The 27,472-nt window shown below is 42.4% G+C and overlaps 1 protein-coding gene across 4 annotated transcripts in view; it reads left to right on the forward strand.

Moving 5' to 3' along the window:
- kiaa0586 (KIAA0586 ortholog) overlaps positions 1-27,472 on the forward strand; it is a 654,782-nt gene that overhangs the window by 133,214 nt on the left and 494,096 nt on the right. For all 4 annotated transcript variants that reach the window (XM_068039229.1, XM_068039231.1, XM_068039232.1 and 1 more), the window contains exon 9: positions 24,893-25,013. In XM_068039229.1, the coding sequence (XP_067895330.1) occupies positions 24,893-25,013 (121 nt within the window). The remainder of the gene's footprint in view (positions 1-24,892; positions 25,014-27,472) is intronic.

The raw sequence follows: 27,472 nt of genomic DNA on the forward strand, positions 1-27,472 counted from the left end.
CCGGGTGCTCCGGTTTCCTCCCACAGCCAAAGACTTGCAGGTGATAGGTAAATTGGCTATTGTAAATTGCCCCTAGTGTAGGTAGGTGGTAGGGAATATGGGATTACTGTAGGGTTAGTATAAATGGGTGGTTGTTGGTCAGCACAGACTCGGTGGGCCGAAGGGCCTGTTTCAGTGCTGTATCTCTAAATAAAATAAATAATGTCCAGCCTAAAATAGGAATTGCTAATGACAGAAATGGAGGAAAACTGCAGGAAAATATTGCTCCCAGAAAAGCAAGTGGAATGATTTTGCTTTGAGCTCCCAAGAACAACAAAGGATCTCTCCATGTATATGTGCTACCCTTACTGCTACCTCACTTCTCTCTCATCTTAATAACTTGTTAAAGCAAGCCGTGAGATCTAAGCTTCTCCGTTTCCATGTTGGGTGACATGGTGGATGTGGAAAGGATGTTTCCCCTTGTGGGAGAATCTAGAACTAGGGGGTCACTGTTTAAAAATAAGGGGTCGCCCATTTAAGACAGAGGTGAGGAGAAATGTTTTCTCTCAGAGGGCCGTGATGTAAAGTACAGCATCAAATGATACTTTGTGGGTATGTTAGTGGCTTTGTACAACAGTAAAAGGTTACCATAAATATTACACATTTGTACATGTAAACTGGGAACATTTTAATCAGGCTCAAACCAAACTTAGAGTATTTACATAATTTTAAAAAATTAAGTGTCCAACTCCACACATGCAATAATTAAAATCTCTAGGCAAAATTAAAGTATTAGAAATCAGCTGAATGATTTTGTGTAGAAAAAACAAAATTAAATGGAAATAATTCAGCAAACCAATTGTAGATTAAATCTCCCTATAAGGAATGATTGATGGTATGCTGTGGTTTTCCCTGAAAAATTTTATAAAATGGATGCCAGTTGCTCTCTTTGATGTCTTCAAATTGATTTAATTTGATGAATTCCATGTATACGCATTGTTTTTAAAATTTCGTTACCAAGGTTAAAGACCGCGACCTGTAATTCAGGGCACCGTGTGGTGCAAAACAGTAAAGGTTGTGCTTGAACAGGTTGTCGCTTCTGAAATCCGTCCATCTTTCCTGGAACTCCATGTTTGAATCCTTCCAAACAGGTTTCCACCCCTGCCACAGTATCGAAATAGCTCTTATCAAAGTCACAAATGACATCCTATGTGACTGACAAAGGGCTAAACTATAACTCATTGTCCTTCTCAACCTGTCTGCAGCCTTTGACACAGTTGACTACACCATCCTCCTCCAACACCTGTCCACTGTTGTCCACCTGGGTGCGACTGTTCTCACTTGGTTCCATTCTTATTTGTCTAATCGTAGCCAGAGTATCACTTGCAATGAGTTCTCTTCCTGCTCCTGCACCATTACCTCTGGTGTTCCCTAAGGGTTTAATTCTTGGCCCTCTAATATTTCCCATCTACATGCCGTCCCTCGGTGGCATCATCCAAAAGCACAGTGTTTATTTTCACATGCACACTGATGACACTCAGCTCTACCTCACCACCACCTCTCTCAACTGCTCTGCTATTAAAGTATTGGACTGCTTATCCAACATCCAGTACTGGATGAGCAGAATTTTCCTCCAATTAGATTTTGGGAAGACTTGAAGCCATTGTTTTCGGTCTCTGCTCCAAACTCGATTCCCTATCTACCAATTCCATCCTTCTCCCTGGCAACTGTCTGAGATGAAAGCAGACCAGAGTCATATTTGATTTCGAGATGAGCTTCCAACCACATATCTGCACCATCTCTAAGACCGCCTATTTCCACCTCCTTAATATTGACCAACTTCACCCCAGACCCAGCTCACCTGCTACTGAAACCCTCATTCATGGCTTGGTTACCTCTAGACTTGACTATTCTAATGCACTCCTGGCTGGTTTCCCACATTCTACCTTTCATAAACTTGAGGTCCTCCAAAACCCTTGCAGCCCATGTCCTATTTCGCACCAAGTCCCATTCACCTATCACCCCTGTGCTTGCTGACCTATATTGGCTCCCGGTCAAGCAACGTTTTGATATTAAAATTCTCATCCTTGTTTTTAAATCTCATCCTCCCTACCTCTGTAATCTCCTCCAACCCCACACATTTGTGCTCCTCTAATTCTGACTTCTTGAGCATCCCCATTATAATTGCGCGGCTATTGGTGGCTGTGCTTTCACTTGCCCAGGCCCTAAACTCTGGAATTTCCTCCCTAAACCTCTCTGCTCCCTGCCTCCTTCTCCTCCTTTAAGACATTCCTTAAAACCTACCTCTTTGACCAAGCTTTGGTCATCTGACATAATATGTGGCTCGGTGTCATATTTTGCTTTATAATGCTCCTGTGAAGTGCCTTGGAATGTTCTATTATGTTAAAGGCGCAATATAAATATAGATTGTTGTTAAGAACTGGAAGAGCGGCAATGCAATGTCTCTGTAAACGAAGAATAGTGAGATATAAACCAGGTAACCTAATCTAGAGAGTGGCCAGCTTCTAAATACCATAATATGGAATACAGTTGATACTCACTTAGAAAGGCATAGGTCAATTAAGGAGCACGATTTACAAAAGGAAAGTTGAGTCTGACAAACTTAGAGTTCTTGAAGAAAATAAGGGTGTTTAGAAAAATGAAAGGAAGTGGATGTTGTGTATATAATGGTTTTTGAAAGGTATTTGATAACACCAATGTTGGAGGCTTGAACAAAAAAAAGGAAATGTGATATTAAAGGGAGTGTGGCAGCATGAACAATCCAGTTAATAAAACTCTATTTTTCAAAGAAGCTAAAGCATGTGAGATTCTATGTTTTATGTGTACAAAATCCGGGAGATAATGCTAAGCCTATACAAATCATTGAGAAGACACTAGAGAAACTGAGGCTCTTTTCATTAGAACAGAGAAGGCTATGATGTGGTCTGATTGTGAGCAACACGGAGCTTGATTAGAGTTGGGTGAATCTGTTAAATGCAGCAGTTTGGTAAACAGACTGATGATGGGAATTTGGTGAGAGTGGTAAATGCGTTTTTATCAAACTGAAATTTATCCTAGTTTTCTAACTTTAAAAAATTGCAAGTCATTGGCAATTAACAGTTAATCAGCTGGCAGTGGGTCCTTGACTAGTAGATGCTGATTGTTGTGGCTGCAAGTTGACGGCCCAATTGTAATTGGTGTATTTTTGAAAGTATATATTAGAGGGATATCTGAAAAAGCACAGAGATTGGCAAGAGCTGGATGAATCTGCTAAATGAAGAGGCTTACCAGAGTCGGGAGGAATTCTTTGAGTGGGAATTCATTGCAGAGGGGGAAACAGTTGCTAAGTAATTTAAACCAAAGGACAACACTAAATAAATATTTAATCAGAATAATGAATTAGATCTAAGAGGATAAAATTAACTAAGTGGTGGATACCAGCATTAAAGGGATCATAATTGCATTAAATACAAATCTTGTATACATAATTAATAATAGGAGTAAAAAGCTACTCAATGAAAAACAGATATCATAAGTAGGTAGACTTTTGAATGGTTGCAGAAGAACTTGGAGTGGGAGGGAGAAGATCCAGTTGTCGTGGTCCATGTAGGAACCAACGACATAGGTAGAACTAAGAATGAGGTTCTGTGGAGGGAGTTTGAGGAACTGAATTGTAAATTTATAAGTAGAACCTCAAAGGTAGTAATCTCTGGATTATTACCTGTGCGCACACAAATTGGCATAGGGTTAAGAAGATTAGATTAGAATTTAAACGCATGGCTCAAAGAGTGTTGTGGGAAGAAGGGAGTTTCGATTCATAGGGCACTGGTACCAGTCCTGGGCAAAGAGGGAGCTGTTACGTTAGGATGGGTTCCGCTTAAACTGGGCTGGGATCAGTGTCCTGGTGAATTATAACTAGGGCTGTCAATAAGGGCATTAAACTAAAAGAGTGGGGGAGTGGTCAGGTGAAGGGAGAGTTAGAAATCTAAAGAGTAAAGTTGAGGCAATAGAGCAGTGTAGCGATTTGGAAAAAGACAAGCAAAGTGGGACAGGAAGGAACAGAGAATTTAACTGTAATAGTGCATCAGCAAATAAGGTCCATGCAAAAAAAAGTAGTTAAAAAAGGTTTTTTATCTGAATGCACAAAGCATTCATAAAAGATAGACAAACTAAGAGATAAACAGTTTTGATCTAACCGTCATTACAGAGACATGGTTGTAAGGTAACCACAGTTGGGAAATAAATATTCCAGGGTACTTAACATTTTGAAAAGACAGGCAGGGGGAGGAATAGCCCTGATAAAGCATTCTTTACGGACAGTAGTAAGAAAAGATTTTGCTCAAACGATCAGGAAGTTCAGTCAGTAGAGGTTAGGAATACCAATGGTCAGAAAGTGCTGGTGGGAGTAGTTTATAGGACCCCCAAACAGTAGTTATAACCATTGGACAGAACATTAAACAAGAAATAAAAGCAAAATACTTCAGAAATAAGCAAGAAATAATTGGAGCTTATAACAAAAGCAATATTATAATTGTGGGGGACTTCAATCTTCATATAGACTGAACAAATCAAATTGGCAAAGGTAGTCTCGAAGATGAGTTTGTAGAATGCTTTTGTGTCCTTTTCCTAGAACTGGAACCAACTAGGGATAAAAATATTTCAGATTTAGTATTGTGTATAATGGGCAGCGTTAATTAGTAATCTCTCAGTAAAAAAAATCCTTGCGGGGGCGGGAAATGGTGATCATAATTCCATATAAAGTTTGAAAGCGACATACCCAGTAATAACATTATTACTCTTGGTAAGGTTTATTACTTTTGGTAGGGTAATTAGTATTAGTAGCAGCAGGGTTTATTACTAGCAGGATTTAGTTGTGGTACCAAGGTTACTATCTAATAGATAAAGGAATGGCAGGGCTGCTCCAACCTCTGCAGGGCACATCCTGTGCTGTGTGGGAACTCCAGGTTGCTTCTTGGGTCATGATAACCATATGTGCAGAAAGTGTTATCAGTTGCAGCAGCTTGAGCTCCGGGTTTCGGAACTTGAGCAGCAGCTGGCGACACTGCAGTGCATTTGTAGGTATGAGAGCTTCATGGATGGCATGTTTATAGATGCGGTGACCCCGCACCTTAAAAGTAGGCAAGGAGAGAGGGAATGGATGACTGCCAGACAATCAAGAAGAAACAGGCAGGTAGTGCAGGAGACCCTTGAGTGTGTCTCACTCTCCAACAGGTATTCAGTACTGAATTCTGAGGAAGGTGATGGTTCATCTGCGGATTCATTCATGGGATGTGGGCGTCACTGGCTAGGCCAGCATTTATTGCCCATCCCTAATTGCCCTTGAACTGAGTGACATGCTAGGCCATTTATGCATTTAAGAGTCAACCACATTGCTGTGGGTCTAGAATCTCATGTAGGCCAGACCAGATAAGGACAGCAGATTTCCTTCCCTAAAGGGCATTAGTGAACCAGATGGGTTTTTACAACAATCAACAGTGGTTTCATGGTCATCGTGAGACTACCTTTTTAATTCCAGATTAATTTAATTCAGATTTCACCATCTGCCTTGGTGGGATTCGAACCCATGTCCCCAGAGCATAAGCCTGGGCCTCTACATTGTTAGTGCAGTGACATTACCACTATGCACCGCCTCCACAGTGGGGAGTGCAGCCAGAACCAAGGACATGGCACCATGGGTGGCTCAACTGCACAGGGGGGTCACAAGGAAGACTGAAAGAGCAATAGTGATAGGAGATTTAATAGTCAGGGGAACAGACAGGCGTTTCTGTAGTCACAGACATGAATCCAGGATGGTGTGTTGCCTCCCTGGTGCCAGGGTCAAGGATGCCACTGAGCAGCTGCAGAACATCCTGAGTGGGGAGGGTGAACAGCCAGCAGTCGTGGTCCAACAACATCAGTAGAAAGAGGGATGTGGTTCTGCAGAAGGTGTTTACTGAGCTAGGTAAGAAATTAGCAAACAGGACCTCAAAAGTAGTAATCTCTGGATTACTCCCAGCTCTACACGCAACTAAGTACAGGAATAGAAGGATAAGACAGATGAATACGTGGCTGGAAAGTTGGTGCAAGAGGGAGGACTTTAGATTCTTGGGACATTGGAACTGGCTCTGGGGAAGATAGGACCTGTACAGGCCAGATGGGTTGCACCTGAACAGAGCCGGGACTGAGTTCATTGTGGGATATTTTGCTAGTGCTGTTGAGGGTTTAAACTAGTTTGGCAGGGGGATGGGGACTGGAGGGTAGACTCAGTTGGGACAAAATCAGAAATGAAACTGGGAGGCAGAAAATATGTGGATGAGTCTGGAAGGCAGAGGAAACAAAGGTTAGAAAATAAAGAGAATTTGGCAGTGTTCAAGGGTATCTATTTCAATGCAAGGAGTATAGCAAATAAAGCAGATGAGCTGAAGGCACAGATAGACACGTGGCAGTATGACATCAGAGCTATTACAGAAACATGGCTTAAGGGGGGATAGGAATGGCAGCTCAACATTCCTGGTTACAGGGTTTTCAGATGCGGTAAAGAGGGGGATAAGAAAGGAGGTGGGTGGCAAGTTTGGTCAAAGAAACTATTACAGCTGTGAGGAGGGATGATGTGTTGGAAGGTGGGAGCGATGTAAATTTGAGCAGGAGGCTGCGGGTGGGGGGTGTGGGGGAGGAACTGCCCGCCCTCCCGAGGCCAATCAAGGACCTTACGTGGCCACTTAAGGGCCCTCGCCTGCCTCCACGAGTATTTTACACGTGGCAAGTGGGCGTGCTGGAAACGATAGCTGCTGGCCTTTCCGCGTGCTGGGGGATGCCATGGCAGCCATAGGGTTATACAGCTCAAAAACAGGCCCTTCGGCCCATCACGTCTGTGCCAGCCATCAAGCACCTAACTATTCTAATCCCATTTTCCAGCACTTGGCCTATAGCCTTGTATGCTATGGCGTTTCAAGTGGTCATCTAAATACTTCGTAAATGTTGTGAGGGTTCCTGCCTCTACCACCTCTTCAGGCAGTGCGTTCCAGATTCCAACCACCCTCTGAGTGAAATTTTTTTTCCTCAAATCCCCTCTAAACCTCCTGTCCCTTACCTTAAATCTATGCCCCCTGGTCATTGACACCTCCGCTAAGAGAAAAGGTTTCTTCCTATCTACCCTATCTATGGTCCTCATAACTTTATACACCTCAATCAGGTCCCCCCTCAGCCTTCTCTGCTCTAAGGAAAACAACCCTAGCCTTTTCAGTCTCTCTTCATAGCTGAAACGCTCAAGCCCAGGCAACATCCTGGTGAACCTCCTCTGCACCCTCTCCAGTGCAATCACATCCTATAGTGTGGCGACCAGAACTGTACATAGTACTCCAGCTGTGGCCTAAATATCATTTTATACAGCTCCATCATAACCTGTTATATTCTATGCCTCGGCTAATAAAGGCAAGTATCCCATATGCCTTCCTAACCATCTTATCTACCTGCGCTGCTGCCTTCAGTGATCTATGGACCAGTACTTCCTCGTGTCCTACCATCCATTGTATATTCCCTTGTCTTGTTAGTCCTCCCAAAATGCATCACCTCACATTTCTCAGGATTAAATTCCATTTGCCACTGCTCCACCCATCTTACCAGCCCATCTATATCGGCCTGTAATCTAAGGCTTTCCTCCTCACTATTTACAACACCACCAATTTTTGTGTCATCTGCGAACTTACTGATCATACCTCCTACGTTCACGTCTAAATCATTAATGTACACTACAAACAGCAAGGGTCCCAGCACCGATCCCTGTGGTACACCACTGGTCACAGGCTTCCACTCGCAAAAACAACCCTCGACCATCACCCTCTGCCTCCTGCCACTAAGCCAATTTTGGATCCAATTTGCCAAATTGCCCTGGATTCCATGGGCTCTAACCTTCTTAACCAATCTCCCATGCGGGAGCTTAGGGGTAAAGTATTAGCATGGATAGAGGATTGGTTGACTAACAGGAAGCAGAGAGTGGGGATAAATGAGTGCTATTCTGGTTGGCAATCAGTCACTAGTGGTGTGCCTCAGGGATCGGTGTTGGGACCGCAATTATTTACAATTTATATAGATGATTTGGAGTTGGGGACCACGTGTAGGGTGTCAAAGTTTGCAGATGACACTAAGATGAGTGGCAGAGCAAAGTGTGCAGATGACTGTGAAACTTTGCAGAGGAACATAGATACATTGAGTGAGTGGGCAAAGGTCTGTCAGATGGAATACAATGTTAATAAATGTGAAGTCATTCATTTCGGTAGGAGTAACAGTAAAAAGGATTATTACTTGAATGGTAAAAAGTTGCAGCATGCTGCTATGCAGAGGGACCTGGGTGTCCTTGTGCATGAATCGCAGAAGGTTGGTCTGCAGGTACAGCAAGTAATTAGGAAGGCAAATGGAATTTTGTCCTTCATTGCTAAAGGGATTGAGTTTAAAAGCAGAGAGGTTATGTTGCAGCTGTATAAGGTACTGGTGAGGCCACACCTGGAGTACTGTGTGCAGTTTTGGTCTCCTTACTTGAGAAAGGATATACTGGCAGTGGAGAGGGTGCAGAGGAGGTTCACTAGGTTGATTCTGGAGTTGAGGGGGTTGGCTTATGAGGAGAGACTGGGTAGATTGGGATTATATTCATTGGAGTTCAGAAGAATGAGGGGGGATCTTATAGAAACATATAAAATCATGAAGGGAATAGATAAGATACAAGTAGAGAGGATGTTTCCACTGGCAGGTGAAGCTAGGACAAGAGGGCATAGCTCTCAAGATTAGAGGGAGCAGATTTCTTCTTTCTTTTTTTCTTTTGGGCCTCCTTATCTCGAGAGACAATGGATACGCGCCTGGAGGTGGTCAGTGGTTTGTGAAGCAGCGCCTGGAGTGGCTATAAAGGCCAATTCTGGAGTGACAGGCTCTTCCACAGGTGCTGCAGAGAAATTTGTTTGTTGGGGCTGTTCCACAGTTGGCTCTCCCCTTGCGCCTCTGTCTTTTTTCCTGCCAACTACTAAGTCTCTTCGACTCGCCACAATTTAGCCCTGTCTTTATGGCTGCCCGCCAGCTCTGGCGAATGCTGGCAACTGACTCCCAAGACTTGTGATCAATGTCACACGATTTCATGTCGCGTTTGCAGACGTCTTTATAACGGAGACATGGACGGCCGGTGGGTCTGATACCAGTGGCGAGCTCGCTGTACAATGTGTCTTTGGGGATCCTGCCATCTTCCATGCGGCTCACATGGCCAAGCCATCTCAAGCGCCGCTGACTCAGTAGTGTGTATAAGCTGGGGGTGTTGGCCGCTTCAAGGACTTCTGTGTTGGAGATATAGTCCTGCCACCTGATGCCAAGTATTCTCCGAAGGCAGCGAAGATGGAATGAATTGAGACGTCGCTCTTGGCTGGCATACGTTGTCCAGGCCTCGCTGCCGTATAGCAAGGTACTGAGGACACAGGCCTGATACACTCGGACTTTTGTGTTCCGTGTCAGTGCGCCATTTTCCCACACTCTCTTGGCCAGTCTGGACATAGCAGTGGAAGCCTTACCCATGCGCTTGTTGATTTCTGCATCTAGAGACAGGTTACTGGTGATAGTTGAGCCTAGGTAGGTGAACTCTTGAACCACTTCCAGAGCGTGGTCGCCAATATTGATGGATGGAGCATTTCTGACATCCTGCCCCATGATGTTCGTTTTCTTGAGGCTGATGGTTAGGCCAAATTCATTGCAGGCAGACGCAAACCTGTCGATGAGACTCTGCAGGCATTCTTCAGTGTGAGATGTTAAAGCAGCATCGTCAGCAAAGAGGAGTTCTCTGATGAGGACTTTCCGTACTTTGGACTTCGCTCTTAGACGGGCAAGGTTGAACAACCTGCCCCCTGATCTTGTGTCAGATTTAGGACTGAATTAAGAAGGAACTTCTTCATCCAGAGGGTTGTTAATCTATGGAATTCCTTGCCCAGTGAAGTAGTTGACGCTTCTTCAGTAAACGTTTTTAAAGCTAAGGTAGATATCTTTTTGAACAATAAAGGAATTAAGGGATACGGTGAGAGCACGGGTAAGTGGATCTGAGTCCACGAAAAGATCAGCCATGATCTTATTGAATGGCGGAGCAGGCTCGAGGGGCCGGACGGCCTACTCCTGCTCCTAGTTCTTATGAAAAGCCTTACTGAAGTCCATGTAGACTACATCAACTGCTTTACCCACATCTAGTCACCTACTCGAAAAATTCAATCAAGTTAGTTAGATACGATCTCCCCCTGACAAAGCCATGCTGACTATTAACGATTAATCCCAACCTCTCCAAGTGGAGGCGAATCCTGTCCCTCAAAATTTTTTTCCAATAGTTTCCCAACCACTGATGTTAGACTCACCGGCCTGTAATTACCTGGTTTATACCTGCTACCCTTCTTGAATAATGGTACCACATTCGCTGTCTTCCAATCCTCTGGTACCTCTCCTGTCGCCAGAGAGGATTTGAAATTTTGTGTCAGAGCCCCTGCTATCTCATCCCCTGCCTCACATAACAGCCTGGGATACATCTCATCTAGGCCTGGGGATTTATCCACTTTTAAGCCCGCTGAAACAGCTAATACTTCCTTTCAATGCTAATATGTTCAAGTATATCACAATCCTCCTCCCTGATCTCTACATCTACATTGTCGTTCTCCATAGTGAACACAGATGAAAAGTAATCATTTAAAACCTCACCTAAGTCCTCTGGCTCCACACACACTTTGCCACTTTGGTCCCTAATGGGCCCTACTCTTTCCCTGGTTATCCTCTTGCCCTTAATATACATAAAACGCCTTAGGATTTTCCTTAATCTTGCCCGCCAGTGTTTTTTCATGTCCCCTCTTCGTTCTTCTAATTGCTTTTTTAAGTACCCCCCCCCCCCCCCCTTATACTTTCTATATTCCTCTAGTGCCTCTGCTGTTTTCAGCGTAAGCCTTTTTTTCCTGATCCAATCCTCTATATAGCGCCCTGTCGACAGATGAGGTGCTGTTCCTCAAGCTTGATCTGAGGTTTATCAGAATACTGTAGCAGGTCAAGGACAGAAAGGTCAGAGTGGACAAAGATGGAGAATTGAAATAACAAGCAACAGGAAACTCGGTCGCACTTGCAGACTGAATGGAGCTGTTCCGCAAAGCGGTCACCCAGTCTCCCCAATGTAGAGGAAACCACGTGTGAGCAGTGAATACAATATACTAAATTGAAAGAAGTACAAATAAATTTCTGTTTCACTTGGAAGGAGTGTTTGGGGCCCTGGACAGTGAGAAGGGAGGAGGTAAAAGGGCAGGTGTTGCATCTCCTGTGCTTGCATGGAAAAGTGCTGTAGGAAAGGGCGGAGGGGTTGGAGGTGACTGAGGAGTAGACCAGGGTGTCACAGAGGGAATGGTCCCTTCGGAATGCTGAAAGGAGAGGGGAGGGCAAGATGTGTTTGGTTGCGGCATCACATTGGAGGTGGCAGAAATGGTGGAGGATGATCCGTTGATTACAGAGGCTGGTAGGGTGGAAGGTGGGGACAAGGGGAACCCTATCATGGTTCTGGGAGGGAGGGGAAGGGGTGAGAAGTGTGTGAAATAGATCAAACTCGGTTGAGGACCTTGTCAACCACGGTGCGGGGAATCCTCAATTGAGGAAAAAGGAAGACATATTGGAAATGTTAGTATGGAAGGTTGTATCATCCGAACAGATGCGATGGAGAAACTGGGAGAATGGAATCAAGTCCTTGCAGGAAGTGGGGTGTGAGGAAGTGTAGTCTAGAGAGCTGTGGGAGTCCATGGGCCTATAGTTAATATTGGTTGATAGCCTATCCCCAGAAATAGAGACAGGGAAGTCAAGGAAGGGAAGAGTTGGAGATGGACCATGTGAAGCTGAGAGAAGGGTGGAAATTGGAAACAAAGTCAATGAAATTTTCCAGTTTAGGACAAGAGCAAGAAGCAGCACCGACAAAAAGGCAGGCATAGCTAGGACTCGTGGAAATTTGTGTCTGAGTCTCCTTTGCTTTGGAAGTTTTGGTTTCATCACACCTCACAATACTTTCTCAAGTATGATTCAGGGCTATTTCTTATCCTTAAACATCTTTTGCAGATCAAGCTTTAATAGCTTTGTCTACAATCCTCTTTTCTATTACAATTTTCATTCTTCTTCAGTGCATGTTCTCTAGACAATGCAGGAGTCTGACTCCCTTCCAATTGGTTTCTGTGGGAATCATGCTTAGCACGAAAAACATATTGACATTTGTTCTGGTACTGATCTGAAGTTCCCACTCTTTTTGTAAAGGCAGATACTTCAACTGTACTTCATTTCGCCCAGGTTTGGCACTATGTTTCCTGCTCCTAAGGTCATTTGCTTCTTAAGTCTTTGCACCTGGTTGCAAGTTGCAGAGTGTGGGTTTACTGTTTCTACTGTTTCTTTTTTTGGGAGGCAATTCATAAAAATAATGAAAAGAAACAAACTGATAGAATCCTCTTTGTCCTTAGTTTTTTTTAAAAATTCCTCCAGATGTAGGAAACATTGAAAAGATTGTATTTATTGCCCATCCACAATTACCCTGGGAAGGTGCTGGCATGCCTTCAAGTTGCATGTTGTTATTTACACAACTGAGTGGCGTACTGGGCCATGTCCATGGCCATTAAGAGTTGACCACATAATGTGGACCAAAATCATGTGGAGGCCAGATCGCATAGGTTCTCCCCAAGCCTCACCACCCCAAAGGAGATTAATGAACTATTTGTCTTCTATGGCAGTCTGGATGTTTGCATGGTCATTTTGCTTCTGATCCCAGATCATAAATTGGTCAATTTATTTAACTTAATTTCACAACTTCCTTTGTTGGCTTTGAACTCTTGACAGTCATTTCACTCTACAAATAAATAATTGTGTGAAGCAAAGAAAGAACAAAGAACAGTACAGCACAGGAACAGGCCATTCGGCCCTCCAAGCCTGCGCCGATCTTGATGGCTGCCTAAACTAAAACCTTCTGCACTTCCGGGGTCCGTATCCCTCTATTCCCATCCGATTTATGTATTTGTCAAGATGCCTCTTAAACGTCTCTATGGTACCTGTTTCCACCACCTCCCCCGGCAACAGGTTCCAGGCACTCACCACCCTCTGTGTAAAGAACTTGCCTCGCACATCCCCTCTAAACTTTGCCCCTCTCACCTTAAACCTATGTCCCCTAGTAACTGACTCTTCCACCCTGGGAAAAAGCTTCTGACTATCCACTCTTATGCCGCTTATAACTTTGTAAACCTCTATCATGTCGCCCCTCCACCTCCGTCGTTCCAGTGAAAACAATCCGAGTTTATCCAACCTCTCCTCATAGCTAATGCCCTCCAGACCAGGCAACATCCTGGTAAACCTCCTCTGTACCCTCTCCAAAGTCTCCACGTCCTTCTGGTAGTGTGGCGACCAGAATTGCACGCAATATTCTAAGTGTGGCCTAACTAAAGTTCTGTACAGCTGCAGCATGACTTGCCAATTTTTATACTCTATGCCCCGACCGATGAAGGCAAGCATGCCGAATGCCTTCTTGACTACCTGATCCACCTGCGTTGCCACTTTCAGTGACCTGTGGACCTGTACGCCCAGATCTCTCTGCCTGTCAATACTCCTAAGGGTTCTGCCATTTACTGTATACTTCCCACCTGCATTAGACCTTCCAAAATGCATTACCTCACATTTGTCCGGATTAAACTCCCATCTGCCATTTCTCCGCCCAAGTCTCCAACCGATCTATATCCTGCTGTATCCTCTGACAATCCTCATCACTGTCCGCAACTCCACCAACCTTTGTGTCGTCCGCAAACTTACTAATCAAAGCACTTTGAGATATTTTAATATTATATAAATACCAGTAATTAGTTTTCCTTTGTAATAGCCATTCTCAATAGATAGGCATGATAAATGCATAAAATATGTCACCAAGCTATGCATCAATAATTACACCACTTGCTTCAAGTTCTCCTAAAGGTACTTGCAAGGACAGAACACTAGTCTCAAAAACAAAAAAAAATTAAAAAGGCAATAAAAAAAATGCATTCAAAATGGAGGACTGAAATATTTGATCTGGATTTTCCAGCATCAAGTCCCCAATAGCATTTGGCACTTGCTTCAGACTAGTGCATGGCACCATTGCTATTGTGGTATGAATGGGTGTCACATACCTACCACAATCAGACTGCACCAGTGTTAATGGTGTTGAATATCTCTGGAAGGTCTACAACAAGATTAAAGTGGTCTGTCCCAAATCATGTGGAACCAGACAAGAAACAACATACCAATAGCTATAACTCCTCCTCCAGTGGAAGTGTAGGCTGCGGGAGAGAGTCCCCATAGCAGTCTCCAATAATGGTTCCCAATGTGAGGAATTATTAATACCTTCTTAGATTTAAGCTGAGGGAGAAAATCAGTGACTGTCATCTCTCATTGTTAGAATGCGCAGGTGCTCTGGCATGAGCACCCTAGCATGCTCAACATTTGCTCACTGGATTTGATCCAGTCCCATCCTTATCCAGAAACCTGTGAATCTGAAGATCTCAAAGGGTCTCAATCCTGAACTCCTTCCAGTCAAAGGATTGATTTTTGCATAAATAATGTCTTATTTGAGCATTTCCATTCATATGTGGGTGATGGATGATTCTCTTTGTAGGAAAGCAGCTCATTCCACCCAAATAGTATCCATAGAGATATTGTTCCAGATTTACCACGTTTAACTTTCAATGATTCAAGGCAGGATTTCACAGCAAAGTGAGGGAGGGGAAGACCCTAAGACAGAAGATTTCCTATAACAAAATCGTTAATATGCAGAGATATTTAATATGCATTAACAAGCCTTTGTCTGTTTCATATCCTAAAATAGCCTTCCTCCAAATCTTTCAAAGACAAAACTCGGATGTTTTGCTAGGATTCATCTTGCTAGCATCCCTCTGGAATATAGTTGTTGCATCGTGCAAGGATACTGATAATCGGATTTGGTTCCTCAGATGCACAAGAGCTGCAAAATACATCTTGAGTCAGCTGAACAGTAATATAGTATCCCTGTGACAAATTCTACAGTGTTGTCTCAGTATTGGAAATCATCTCTTAGAATGTCAGCCTTGGTGTGAATGTCAAAGCACCCAAACACTGTCAGGTAGGACATTTTTCCCAAGGGTCGAACCAGATCTGTGTGCCTTGTCACCAGACTTACTGAGCAGGATTTTGTGAACTTACAGGCATTCTAAAACAAGCTATAGTGAGGCTGACCCTTATCCCTTTCGGGGCCAACTGTTGCCTATCACCATAGACCAGTTTTATGAACCCACAAAGTCCAAGTCATCCTATTGCTTGGGATCCCGATGTACACCTAGAGATTCCTGCCAAAATAGATGCTTTGGGTTCTAATCAGCAATGACTTTAATAGTATCGGGCTTAGCATTGGAGATTGGGCATTTATTGTCGTCGTAAAGGTTAAAAGAAATGGGTCTATAGATCTTTTTACAGAACCTACTACAAACCATGGTTTCTGACATTAGGATCTATATCTGGATACACCGACAAAAAGTGATAATTTTTTTTTTTACCTCGTTCCAATAGACCGGCCAGCATCAATAATGGTGGTTGTTTGTCATACTGGTTTGACAATTCATACAATCAGAGATGAGTCTCCAACTTTAAAATGGCAGTTTTCATACCAGCCAGCAATGTGGATTCTCTGATGCAGGTAAATCAAGTCAGCAAAAAATTTCTCCCAAAATGTAGTTGTAGAAGCCATTTTGAAGTGGCCACAAATGAAGTAATAAAATATAGAAGCCTAGATATTTGGAGTTATAACTGCCAAAATGGGTATTGGTGAGTTTTAGACATATTAAAGTGGAAGTGGGCTGCTTACAGCCTGCTTTTTCCCCTTCAGTCAGCTCATTGTATAGACACCAGAAGTTGTGCTAGACAGTTCTCAAAAAGGTGCTTTTTAGTGGGAGAAGAAAGTTGCATGCAAGTTAAAGTTAAAGACAATTGAAAGTGAATGTCACAGAGGGAACAAAAATTCTGAATGCAATTCACAAATCTCAAAAAGCCCAACTAGTTTATTCATCTTGACAGGCTATGAAACCAGGTCCTGGATTCTAAAATACAAAAACAACAGAATCTCTCATGGACAAAATGTCATTTGCTCACCAAAGCTAGTGACAAAATTAGATAAATACAATAATGATTGCACAATGTTCAGCACCATTCGTGACTCCTCAGATACTGAAGCAGTACGTGTAGAAATGCAGCATGACGTGGACAGGCTTGGGCTGATAAGTGGCAAGTAGCATTCGCGCCACACAAGTGCCAGGCAATGACTATCTCAAACAAGAGAGAATCTAACCATCTCCCCTTGACATTCACTGGAATTACAATCGCTGAATCCCCCACTATCAACATCCTGGGGGTTACCATTGACCAGAAACTGCACTGGAGTAGCCATATAAATACTGTGGCTACAAGAGCAGGTCAGAGGCTAGGAATCCTGCGGCGAGTAACTCACCTCCTGACTCCCCAAAGCCTGTCCACCATCTACAAGGCACAAGTCAGGAGAGTGATGGAATACTTTCCATTTGCCTGGATGGATGCAGCTCCAACAACACTCAAGAAGCTTGACAACATCCAGGACAAAGCAGCCTGCTTGATTGGCACCCCATCCACAAACATTCATTCCCTCCACCACAGACACACAGTGGCAGCAGTGTGTACCATCTACAAGGTGCACTGCAGCAACACACTGAGGCTCCTTAGACAGCACCTTCCAAACACACGACCTCTACCACCTAGAAGGACAAGGGCAGCAGATGCCCGGGAACACCACCACCTGCAAGTTCCCCTCCAAGTTACACATCATCTTGACTTGGAACTATATCACCGTTCCTTCACTGTTGCTGGGTCAAAATCCTAGAGCTCCCTTCCTAACAGCACTGTACGTGTACCTACCCCACATGGACTGCAGCGGTTCAAGAAGGCAGCTCACCACCACCAGCTTCTCAAGGACAATTAGGGATGGGCAAAAAATTCTTGCCTAGCCAGCGATACCCACATCCCAGGAATGAGTAAAAAAAAAATTACAAAGGAAGAGCGCCCTTCAGTTCCTTCAATAAGGCGATTCTCTTAAATTCACTTATATCTATATCTCAGTTGTTGATTCCGATTCAGTTCTGACAAGATAATTATTAACAAAAGGCATTTCTGCAAAATGTTGAGCAGTTGTTACTGCATGAGTTATTCAGTTACAAAATGTTTAGTGTCACTATCTGTAAGATTGTACTCCAGATTAATCAATTTATGTCCAAGCCAAATGTTTTACCTGTAAGCAAAGGTGCACTTTTAACGTAATGTAATTATATGATACAGACAACTTTCAAATGACATTGGCCACTCAGGTTATCGGCCCTCAAACCAGATAGTAAATGATGCACATTGCAGATACTGATCTTTGACATACCTGTAAAACTTGTCCTTTAATCCAATTCACAGCAAAACAAATTAGTTAATGACTGTTTCTAACATGGTCATTGAAATATAATATATTTTTACTATGTCTTCCCTGACAGTTTTCAAACCTGCAAATGCAGCATAAATTTTGTTAGGAATCGTAGCCAGTTCATCGTAGATTACGGTTTATGAAAGCTATCCGTTACACTGCATTTACTAACTATTGTATATGGGTCAGCAACAATCTTGTTTTTGCCAATATCACTCAGTCCCATTACACCGTACTGTTGTATTCATGAGGATCTTACAGTGCTAACTTCTGGAGATTCCTTGGATTTTATTGCCTGTTTTCTCCTCAATACAAGTTCTGGAACAACGCGATTCCAAATGGATAGCAGCAGAATTGTGACATTTATATAGAAGTAAAAGTCCAGTGACTTTCAACATGTCACTGAGTTTGTGTCCCAGTGAAAGTAATGCGTGCCAGAGCGCAGAAATCAAGACATTCCCTAAGTGACTTTTGCCATTTTAAGATGAGTTTACGTAACACAAGCTTTTAAACTTGTTTTTTAAAATAACCTTGCTGCTAAATGAGAAGATTAAGTTACTGACTTATTGTTCCATCACTATGTTGGACACTGATTCAGTGAGATATCTGGCAATTTTTTGCTTGCACAAGTAGTCAGTGTTTGTGCGCACACTGCCTGTAGCGATGCAGAGTATTACATACGAACATACAAATTAGGAGCCGGAGTAGGCCGGAGTAGCCTGCTCTCCCATTCAATAGGATCATGGCTGATCTGATTGTAACCTCAACTCCACATTCCTACCTACCCCCCAATAACCTTTCACCCCCTTGCTTATCAAGAATCTATCTACCTCTGCTTCACAAATATTCAAAGACTCTGCTTCCATCACTTTTTGAGGAAGTGACTTTCAAAGACTCCTGACACTCAGAAAAAATTTCTCCTCATCTCTGTCTTAAATGGACAACCCCATATTTTTAAACAGTCAGCCCCTTAATTCGAGATTCTCCCACAGGGGAAACATCCTTTCCACATCCACCCTGACAAGACCCCTCAGGATCTTATATGTTTCAGTCAAGTTGCCTCTTACTCTTCTAAACTCGAGCGGATACAAGCCGAGCCTGTCCAACCTTTCTTCATAAGACAACCCACCCATTCCAGGTATTAGCCTAGTAAACCTTCTCTGAACTGCTTCCAACGCATTTACATCCTGTCTTAAATAAGGAGACCAATACTGTATGCAGTTCTCCAGATGTAGTCTTATCAATGCCCTGTATAACTGAAGCATAACCTCTCTACTTTTATATTCAATTCCCCTCGTAATAATAGATAACATTCTATTAATTTTCCTGATTACTTGCTGTACCTGCATACTAACCTTTGGCGATTCATGCACTAGGACACCCAGATCCCTCTGCATCTCAGAACTCTGCAATCTCTCACCATTTAGATAATATGCTTCTTTTTTATTCTTCCTGACAAAATGGATCATTTCACATTTTCCCACATTACACTCCATTTGCCAGATCTTTTTCCCACTCACTTAACCTATCTATATCCCTTTTGTAGCCTCCTTATGTCCTCTTCACAACTTACTTTTCTACCGATCTTTGTGTCAACAGCAAATTTAGCAACCATACCTTCGGTCCCTTCATCTAAGTCATTTATATAAATTGTAAAATGTTGAGGCCCCAGCACTGATCCCTGTGGCACACCACTCGTTTCATCTTGACAAATAGAAAATGACCCATTTATGTCTACTCTCTGCTTCCTGTTAGCTAGCCAATCTTCCATCCATGCCAATAAGTTGCCCCCCACACCATGAGCTTTTATTTTCAGCAATAACCTTTGATATGGCACCTTATCAAATGCCTTCTGGAAATCTAAGTGTAGTACATCCACCAGTTCCCCTATATCCACAGCACATGGTACTTCTTCAGAGAACTCCAATAGATTGGTTAAACATAATTTCCCTTTCACAAAACAGTGTTGACTCTGCCTGATTACCTTGAATTTTTCTAAGTGCCCTGCTATAACATCTTTAATAATAGCTTCCAACATTTTCCCTATGACAGATGTTAAGCTAACTGGCCTATAGTTTCCTGCTTTCTGTCTCCCTCTCTTTTTGAATAAAGAAGTTACATTGGCTATTTTCCAATTTAATGGAACCTTCCCCAGATCTGGGGAATTTGGGAAATTTGAAACCAACGCATCAACTATCTCACTAGCTACTTCTTTTAAGACCCTAGGATGAAGTCCATCAGGACCCAGGGACTTGTCAACTCGCAACTCCAACAATTTGCTCAGTACCAATTCCCTGGTGATTGTAATTTTCTTGAGTTCCTCCCTCCCTTACATTTCCTGATTTACAGCTATTTCTGGGATGTTATTTGTACCCTCTTTGGTGAAGACCAATGCAAAACACCTGTTCAATTCATCTGCCATCTCCTTATTTTCCCTTATTAATTCCCCAGACTCACTTTCTATAGGACCAACACTCACTTTGTTAACTCTTCTCTTTTTTAAATATCTATAGAAGCTCTTACTATCTTTTTTTATATTTCTAGCCAGATTTCTGTTGTATTCTAATTTTCCCCTCCTTATTAATCTTTTAGTTGTTTTTCGCTGCTTTTTATATTCTGTCCAATCTTCTGACCTGCCACCCATCTTTGCGCAATTAGATGCATTTTCTTTAAGTTTGTTACTACCTTTAACTTTTTTGGTAACCACAGATGGTGGGTCCTGCCCTTGGAAATTTTCTTTCTTAGATCATGTTCCGGATAGATGTCCATCTGTCAGGAGTGATCTCGATTATGCTCTCTCCCTCTTTGTGTCTGTCTGTCTGTCTGACTCTCCCCATTTCTGCGCCCCCCCCCCTCTCTGCACCCCCCCCTTTCCCCCCTCTCTATGACCCCCCTCTTTCTCTCTGTTCCCCCTCTCTCTCTTCCCCACCCCCATCTCTTACAGTTGCAGAGAGTGGAAACTCTCCTCAAAGCAGGTTTGTGATTGGTACTTATTAAAAAAAAATCGCAGCCATCAGTTTCACAGCTGACAGGTGTTTAGAGCAGAAATAGCGTTTCCAATTCGAACAAGTTGGGGTTGTCAGCGGGCTTTAAAAAAAAAAAAAAATCGGAACCCGGCGGTATACCATGAACATGTCCGAATTGGAAGCTCTAAGGAGCTGTCAGCAATGAAACTGGTGGCTGCGATTTTTTTTTTAAGTCGGACTGGTTTGGAAGAAGAAACCAATGGAAATTTCTCATCCCTGAAATTACCAGTAACAGACCTCAAAACCTTTACTATGCACACAGGTGTCCGTGTACAGACACGTTGCCGATCCCTGAGTGGGGATATATGGTCGGAAGCTCATCTCAAGGTCAAAAATGATACCAAAGTTGCGAACAGTCTGGGTCAGCCTCAAAACAGTTGCTAGGGGGATAGAGTCAGTGGCTAGGCGATAGAGTTTGCACTGGAGACCAAAGGCAACGGAAGACAAAGACACTGAAGCTGGTGTATAAATGTAACACTTTCTCTGGACTGTAAGCTATGAAGACTGTAAGGGTTTGAACCCATAACCTACTGGCTCAGACATGAGAGCTACCAAAAGAGTCAACCTGACAAATTATTAGGCCCTATTATTAAAAAAGTGGGTTGATTAGGTGGGCTGGTACACAACAGTTGGTGGGGGTGGCAGTGGCAACAGGGTGGAGGGAGAGTGTTGATGGGGCAAAAAAACAGCAGAAGGTAAGGGGAGCACAACAACAAAGTTACACCCTGCCTCCTGAAAGGACTCCATTCATTTCTCCGTCTCCGACGCATCTGCTCTGATGATGCAACCTTCGACGATAGCGCTTCTGATATGTCTTCCTTTTTCCTCAACTGACGATTCCCACCCCCCCCCCCCCCCCCACCCCAGAACTTTGATTGACAGGGCCCTCAACTGTGTCTGGCCCATTTCCTGCACTTCTACCCTTACTCCTTTCCCTCCCTCCCAGAACTGCAACAGGGTTTCCCTTGTCTTCACTTTCCACCCCACCGGCCTCCACATCCAAAGGATCATCCTTTGCCATTTCTGCCACGTCCAGCATGATGCCATTACCAAATGCAACTTCCCCTCCCCTGTCAGCATTCCGAAGAGATTGTTCCCTCCCCGACACCCTGGTCCACTCCTCCATTACCCTCAACACCTCGTCCCCTTCCCACGGCACCTTTCCATGCAATCGCAGGAGGTGTGATACCTGCCGTTTTACCTCCTCACTTCTCACTATCCAAGGCCTCAAACACTCCAAGCAGCGATTTACTTGTACCTCTTTCAATTTAGTATACTGTATTCGCTGCTCACAATGTGGTCTCCTCTACATTGGGGAGACCAAATGTAGATTGGGTGACCGCTTTGCGGAACACCTCTGCTCAATCCAAAAGCATAACCCCGAGCTTCCGGTTGCTTGCCATTTCAACACACCCCCTGCTCTCATGCCCACATATCTATCCTAGACATCAACGCAAGCTCGAGGAACAGCATCTCATTTACCGATTAGGCACGCTACAGCCTACCATACTGAACATTGAGTTCGATAATTTCAGAGCATAACAGGCTCCCTTTTTTATTTTTGGTTATTTTTTATTTTAATTTTATTTTAGCTTGTTTCATCATTCATTTTTTTTACCATGTGCCTGCCCACTTTTTTTCATGTTTGTGCTTTGGGCCAGGGCTGTTCATTTTTCTGTCAATTAACACCGTCTCTGCATTAACGCTTTGTCTTTCAGCACACCATTAACATACTGTTTGCCTTTGCTGTATGACCTTCTTGTCAGTTATTCTCTGTGACTCTATCCTATCAACACCTTCCCTTTTGTTATCTCTTGCCCCACCCCCGCTTTATTTGCTTAAAACCTATTTCATTTCTAACCTTTGCCAGTTCTTATGAAAGGTCACTGACCTGAAACGTTAACTCTGCTTCTTTCTCCACAGATGCTGCCAGACCTGTTGAGTATTTCCAGCATTTCTTGTTTTTATTTCAGATTTCCAGCGTCTGCAATATTTTGCTTTTATTAATGACAACAAAGTTACCCTGGCTGGAAGGATTGGGGAGCTGGGGGAAATGGCATAGGAGGGATGGTGGCGGAGGCAGGGGGAGGGAAGTCGTTGGTCAACAAAAAACAGCGGAAGGTGAGGGGAGCCCAACAACAGGTTATCCTGACTGAATGGATTGGGGCGTGAGTACAGGGATGGCATGAGAGGGAGCGAGGGAGTGACGGCATAATGGGAGGAACGGCATGCGGGGGAAGGGATGGAATGGCATGGGATGAGGATGGCAGGGGATGGCATAGGAAGGATGGAATGGCAGGGGATGGGGGTGATGGAATTGGTTAAGTATACTCATTTGACTGCAAATGTTTTGCAGGTCTCTGCTAATTTGTATATAATTTTATGTCTTCTACATAAATGCTTAGGATTAAACTAACCAGCATGAAAATGTATTCCTTTTGACACTGTGACATTGGTGACCATGTCTTTGGCTGCTGAGGCCCTGTGCTTTGGAAATCCCTCCTTAAACCTCCCCGCCTCTCTACCTCTCTTTCCTCCTTTAAGATGCTCCTTAAAACCTACCTCTTTGACTAAGCTTTTGGTCAACTGCCCTAATATCTCTATATGTGGCTCGTGTCAAATTTTGCTTTATAATATATTTATTCTCAGTGTAATCTGGGAAACAGTTGAGCACCTGTATAAATGTATTGCCACAGAGCCATACCTATAATGTTCCCATTTAGCTTCAGGCTGCAGTGAATGATGTAGCCATTTCGAGCTTTAGTAATACTTAGAAATACAATTTACATATTTGCATATGAAATTAAAACACTTCAAATTGAGTGCATCAAATGCAGCTTTGGGTCATTACATAATTTATAATTTCATTACCTTGCATTCTTTCCAACTTTGAATCAGGACCATGCATGCAAACTCTCAGATTGCCTTCCAAACCCCAGCATACAATTATTGAATCTACGTGTACAGTCAGATTTAATTTTCCTTAGGTTTGTATTGCTTTGTGCTTTTAAACACAAAGTAAGAATTCCCAAATGGGAAGACCAGAGCACACCTGGAATGTTTCTCTAACCTGCAGAATTGTAAGGAAAGTGCACAATTAGAAGAAAAGTATAGAGGGCTGTGGAATCGTTAAATATTCTGTTGCACATTGAGACTCTGTTCTTAAAATTAAACTTTGTCATGATACCACTGTGTGGAGCTTTGTAAATCAGGTAGCTTGTGGTATTGTGTCTGGACAAGAAAACACTTTTATATTGCTGAAAACAGAGACATTTTGTCGAGGCTTTTCGTCTTGCACTCATCAGGACAATTTGCAAGAATACCAATGTAAGGGAATGCAACAAATTTATACTGTATGAGAAGAGAGTGCTGATTGGTTGGCAAGTGGACTCTGATTGGTAGAGGCTGTTAACTGTCAGTCACCATAAACAGGTGCATTCTCCATGGATACACCTCTGACTATTTAGAACACTTTTAAATACAGCAGCTGCACATCAGCATTTGTGTTGCACAAATAATAACAGAAAATGCTGGAAATAGCAGGTCTGACAGTATCTGTGGAGTGAAAAACAGAGTTAATGTTTCAGGTCTGTGGCCTTTCATCAGCTTTCCTACAAAATGTGTTGCTTCTTGTCAAGCTGCTGTTTGATTGATGGTCTTTGGCCAATTACTGTTCCACCTCTGCTTTTGCCCTGCAGTTTGGTTTCTCCTCACTACCCAGTCACGTAACGTTAGGCAGTATTAAGCTATGCTCACAGTGCCACCTACAGGTGAAATACAATTAAAACAATGCAAGCTCGTGCTGTTTTTAATATTTAATTGATTATACACAATATTTGTTGCTATTTTGGAAAGCATTGCATAATCTTGGCTTTAAAGAAAGTAACTGCCTTTTTACAAGCACACTATTTCCCTCAGGTGGAATGGTGCCACTTGGAAGCTGAAGCCCATGAGTTGGCAGCAGTGAGTTATACTGTTAGCTCTGCATCTATCATTGGTCAAGGAAAGCAGCACTCTGTGGATGCTTAACTTTTTGCTAGCGATGCTGTGTTTAAAAATAACGTCTAAACAATGGACCACTTGTAATTCTTTTAGTGTTCACTTTGCACTGATTGCAGTTATATTTAGGGTGGTCTTGCACAGCTTCTATTGAAGTTAATTGCCTTAAGATTGCTGCAACTGTATTAAAGATTATATGTCATTTTGATATTCATGCCAAATTAATGCGGTTTGTCCTGGCAATTTAAACAATGTTTTAGGGTTTGTTTCCATTTAGAGTATCTCAGGTGCCCTGACCTAAATTTACAGATGATTGGGACAGATTATTTGTTTACTTTAGCAAATTGTGCAGGTAACAGGAACTTTGTTTTTCTCTCTGCTACTACAGGAAATATGAATTTTTTGGAAGCGATTCTAAATAATCAGGAAACTCCAGCAAGTAAGACAAATGCTGTGGAGAAGACCGGTGTTGCCATGACGACTGCAGGCAGACATCCAGACAGGTCCAGGTAAAAAAAAACTGTTAGCTGCACATACACAGCAGTAGTTTTCGTTGCCTTAATAGGAATTAACTGCAAATATATCCTTCAGCTTCAAAGCTATGGATGTCGTCTGACTTTAAGCCTTTGTAACACTATGTATAATTGTTGTGCAAACACTAATAGTAGTGGACTTATACTGTTTTTTTTTCTCAAAACCAGAGACAGGAGACTAGATCACAAGGCCATTCTGATATCCTTCTGTTTCTATGGTTACCATAACAGCATTTATCAGTTCCTTATGAGAAGAGGCAAAGCAAATTTGTATGCACATGGCAAGGTTCCAGTATTTCAATTGAAAAAGCACTTTGAACTGCTGCCAAGTTTATAAGAAGCATAGCTGTCAAGGCTGCTTAATGCTGGCAGTTTGTACTTGGCAAGCTTTCATTTCCCATCATTCTTCAGTTGGCTATTTTCCATGTACTTAGCGGAAGCTAAAAATTAACCCATGAAGATGATTGCATAAACTGAGATTTTACATTTGTGCTGTTATTCAGTGCAATTTAGAAGATGGCTAAAAGGACACTTTTTTGAAAAAAAATACTTGAGTAAACTCTAGATCACTTTCAATAAATTGAATTCTGATCTTTTATCCATCTATGTACAGTTCTCTTGCAAAAGGAAATATTCATTTAAAATATCTTGCCCAATATATGTTTCTAGAGAGGTGTATAGTGCTAAGTTTGTCTTCCTTACTGAACTCAATTGAAATTTTAGAATGTCAGTATTGTAATTGAGTACAATGGAGGTATGAGCATTCTTTCTCTTCACTTTTGAGCTTGAAGGATTGTAAAACTAGGTGGTATTTTTGTGGACAAGTGCACTGTAGCTGAAAGCACAATGGGTTCATTATTGGGAAAAAAGGGTTACTGGCAGAGGTATGCAGGGATTTGCAACCAACACAGAGATCAAGAGTGTCTACTTTTTCCCCCTCTGCTATTCACCAGCTTCTAGTACAAATGGACTGAAAATTGTCTGTTACTCAGGCAGCTGGAAGGAGTTCAGGAAAATTATGCCTGGCACGAATTGTAAAGAATGGTTTGTATAAAACCAACTCCATTATCTCTGTGGAGTGTTTGCTAGTTTGTGCTACACCATTAAAGAGTTGTTCATTGCCTTTCCCTATTCCAACAAGGCGAAATATATTAAGCAATCCTGAGTATGTTTATGACATTAGTTATTCAATGAACAATGCTGACCATGTTTTCATCCACTGCCGTTTTAATGATGAAATGCTTGCTTCATCCATTGCCAAATAAATAAAACAAGTAGTTTTTTTAACTCCAGGTTGTGCACTTTTAATTAAATGAAATTTGAAAATTATGCAAGTTAAAAGACAAATTAATCTCTTGTTTAAAAAATCCGTTACTGTAATTATTGCTTTGTAATGTAATCTTTTCCATAACTCTTGTAACTGGAAAATATAATTTCTGCATTTCCACATACAGAATCATACATTTTATTTTACTATTGAATGGAATCATAGATTAATACAGCACAGAAGGAGGCAATTCGGCACATCATGCCTATGCAGCTCTGTGAAAGAATTATCCAATTATTGCCACTCCCCAGCTCTGTCTCCATAAATCTGTAAATTCTTTCCTTTCAAATATTCATTTAATTCCCTTTTTAAAGTTATTATTGAATCTGCTACCATATCAGGTAATGCATTCCAGAACACAACAACTCGCTGCGTAAAAAAAATCATTTCCTCATGTTGCCTCTAGTTCTTTTGCCTTTTACCTTAAATCTGTGTTCTCTAGTAACTAACCCTTCTACCACTGGATTTTGAATCCCTCTATCATTTTTTAACCTCCTTTGCTCTAAGGTATCAACTTCTTCCATCTTTCCACATAACTGAAGTCCTTCATCCCTAATACTATACTAGTAAATCTCTTCTGTACCCTCTCTAAGGCCTTGACACCTTTCCTAAAGTGCAGTGCCCAGAAATGAACATGATACTCTAGCTGAGGCCTAAACAGTGTTTTATGAAGGTTTAGCATAACTTCCTTGATTTTGTATTCTATACCTCTATTAATAAAGCCAATGATTCTATGTGCTTTGTTAATGGCCTTTTCAACCTGTCCTGTCACCTGCAAAGACTTGTGTACATATATCCTCAGGTGTCTCGGTTTCTGCAGCCTCGTTTAAAATTGGACCATTTAGTTTATTTTGCCCCTTCTCATTCTTCCTATCAAAATGTATCACTTTGCACTTCTCTGTGTTAAATTTCATGTGCCTGCCAATTCATCAGTCTGTGTTCTCCTGAAGTCTATTACTATACTCCTCACTGTTTTCTGCATTTGAGTTTTGTGTCATCTGCAAACTTTTGAAATTATGTCCTGTATACCCAAGTACATCTCATTAATATATGTCAAAAACAGCAGTGATCCTAATACCAGAGGAAACACCACTGTATACTTCCCTCC

The sequence above is a fragment of the Heterodontus francisci genome, chromosome 9 (assembly GCF_036365525.1).
Source record: "Heterodontus francisci isolate sHetFra1 chromosome 9, sHetFra1.hap1, whole genome shotgun sequence".
Classification (NCBI taxonomy): Eukaryota; Metazoa; Chordata; class Chondrichthyes; order Heterodontiformes; family Heterodontidae; genus Heterodontus; species Heterodontus francisci.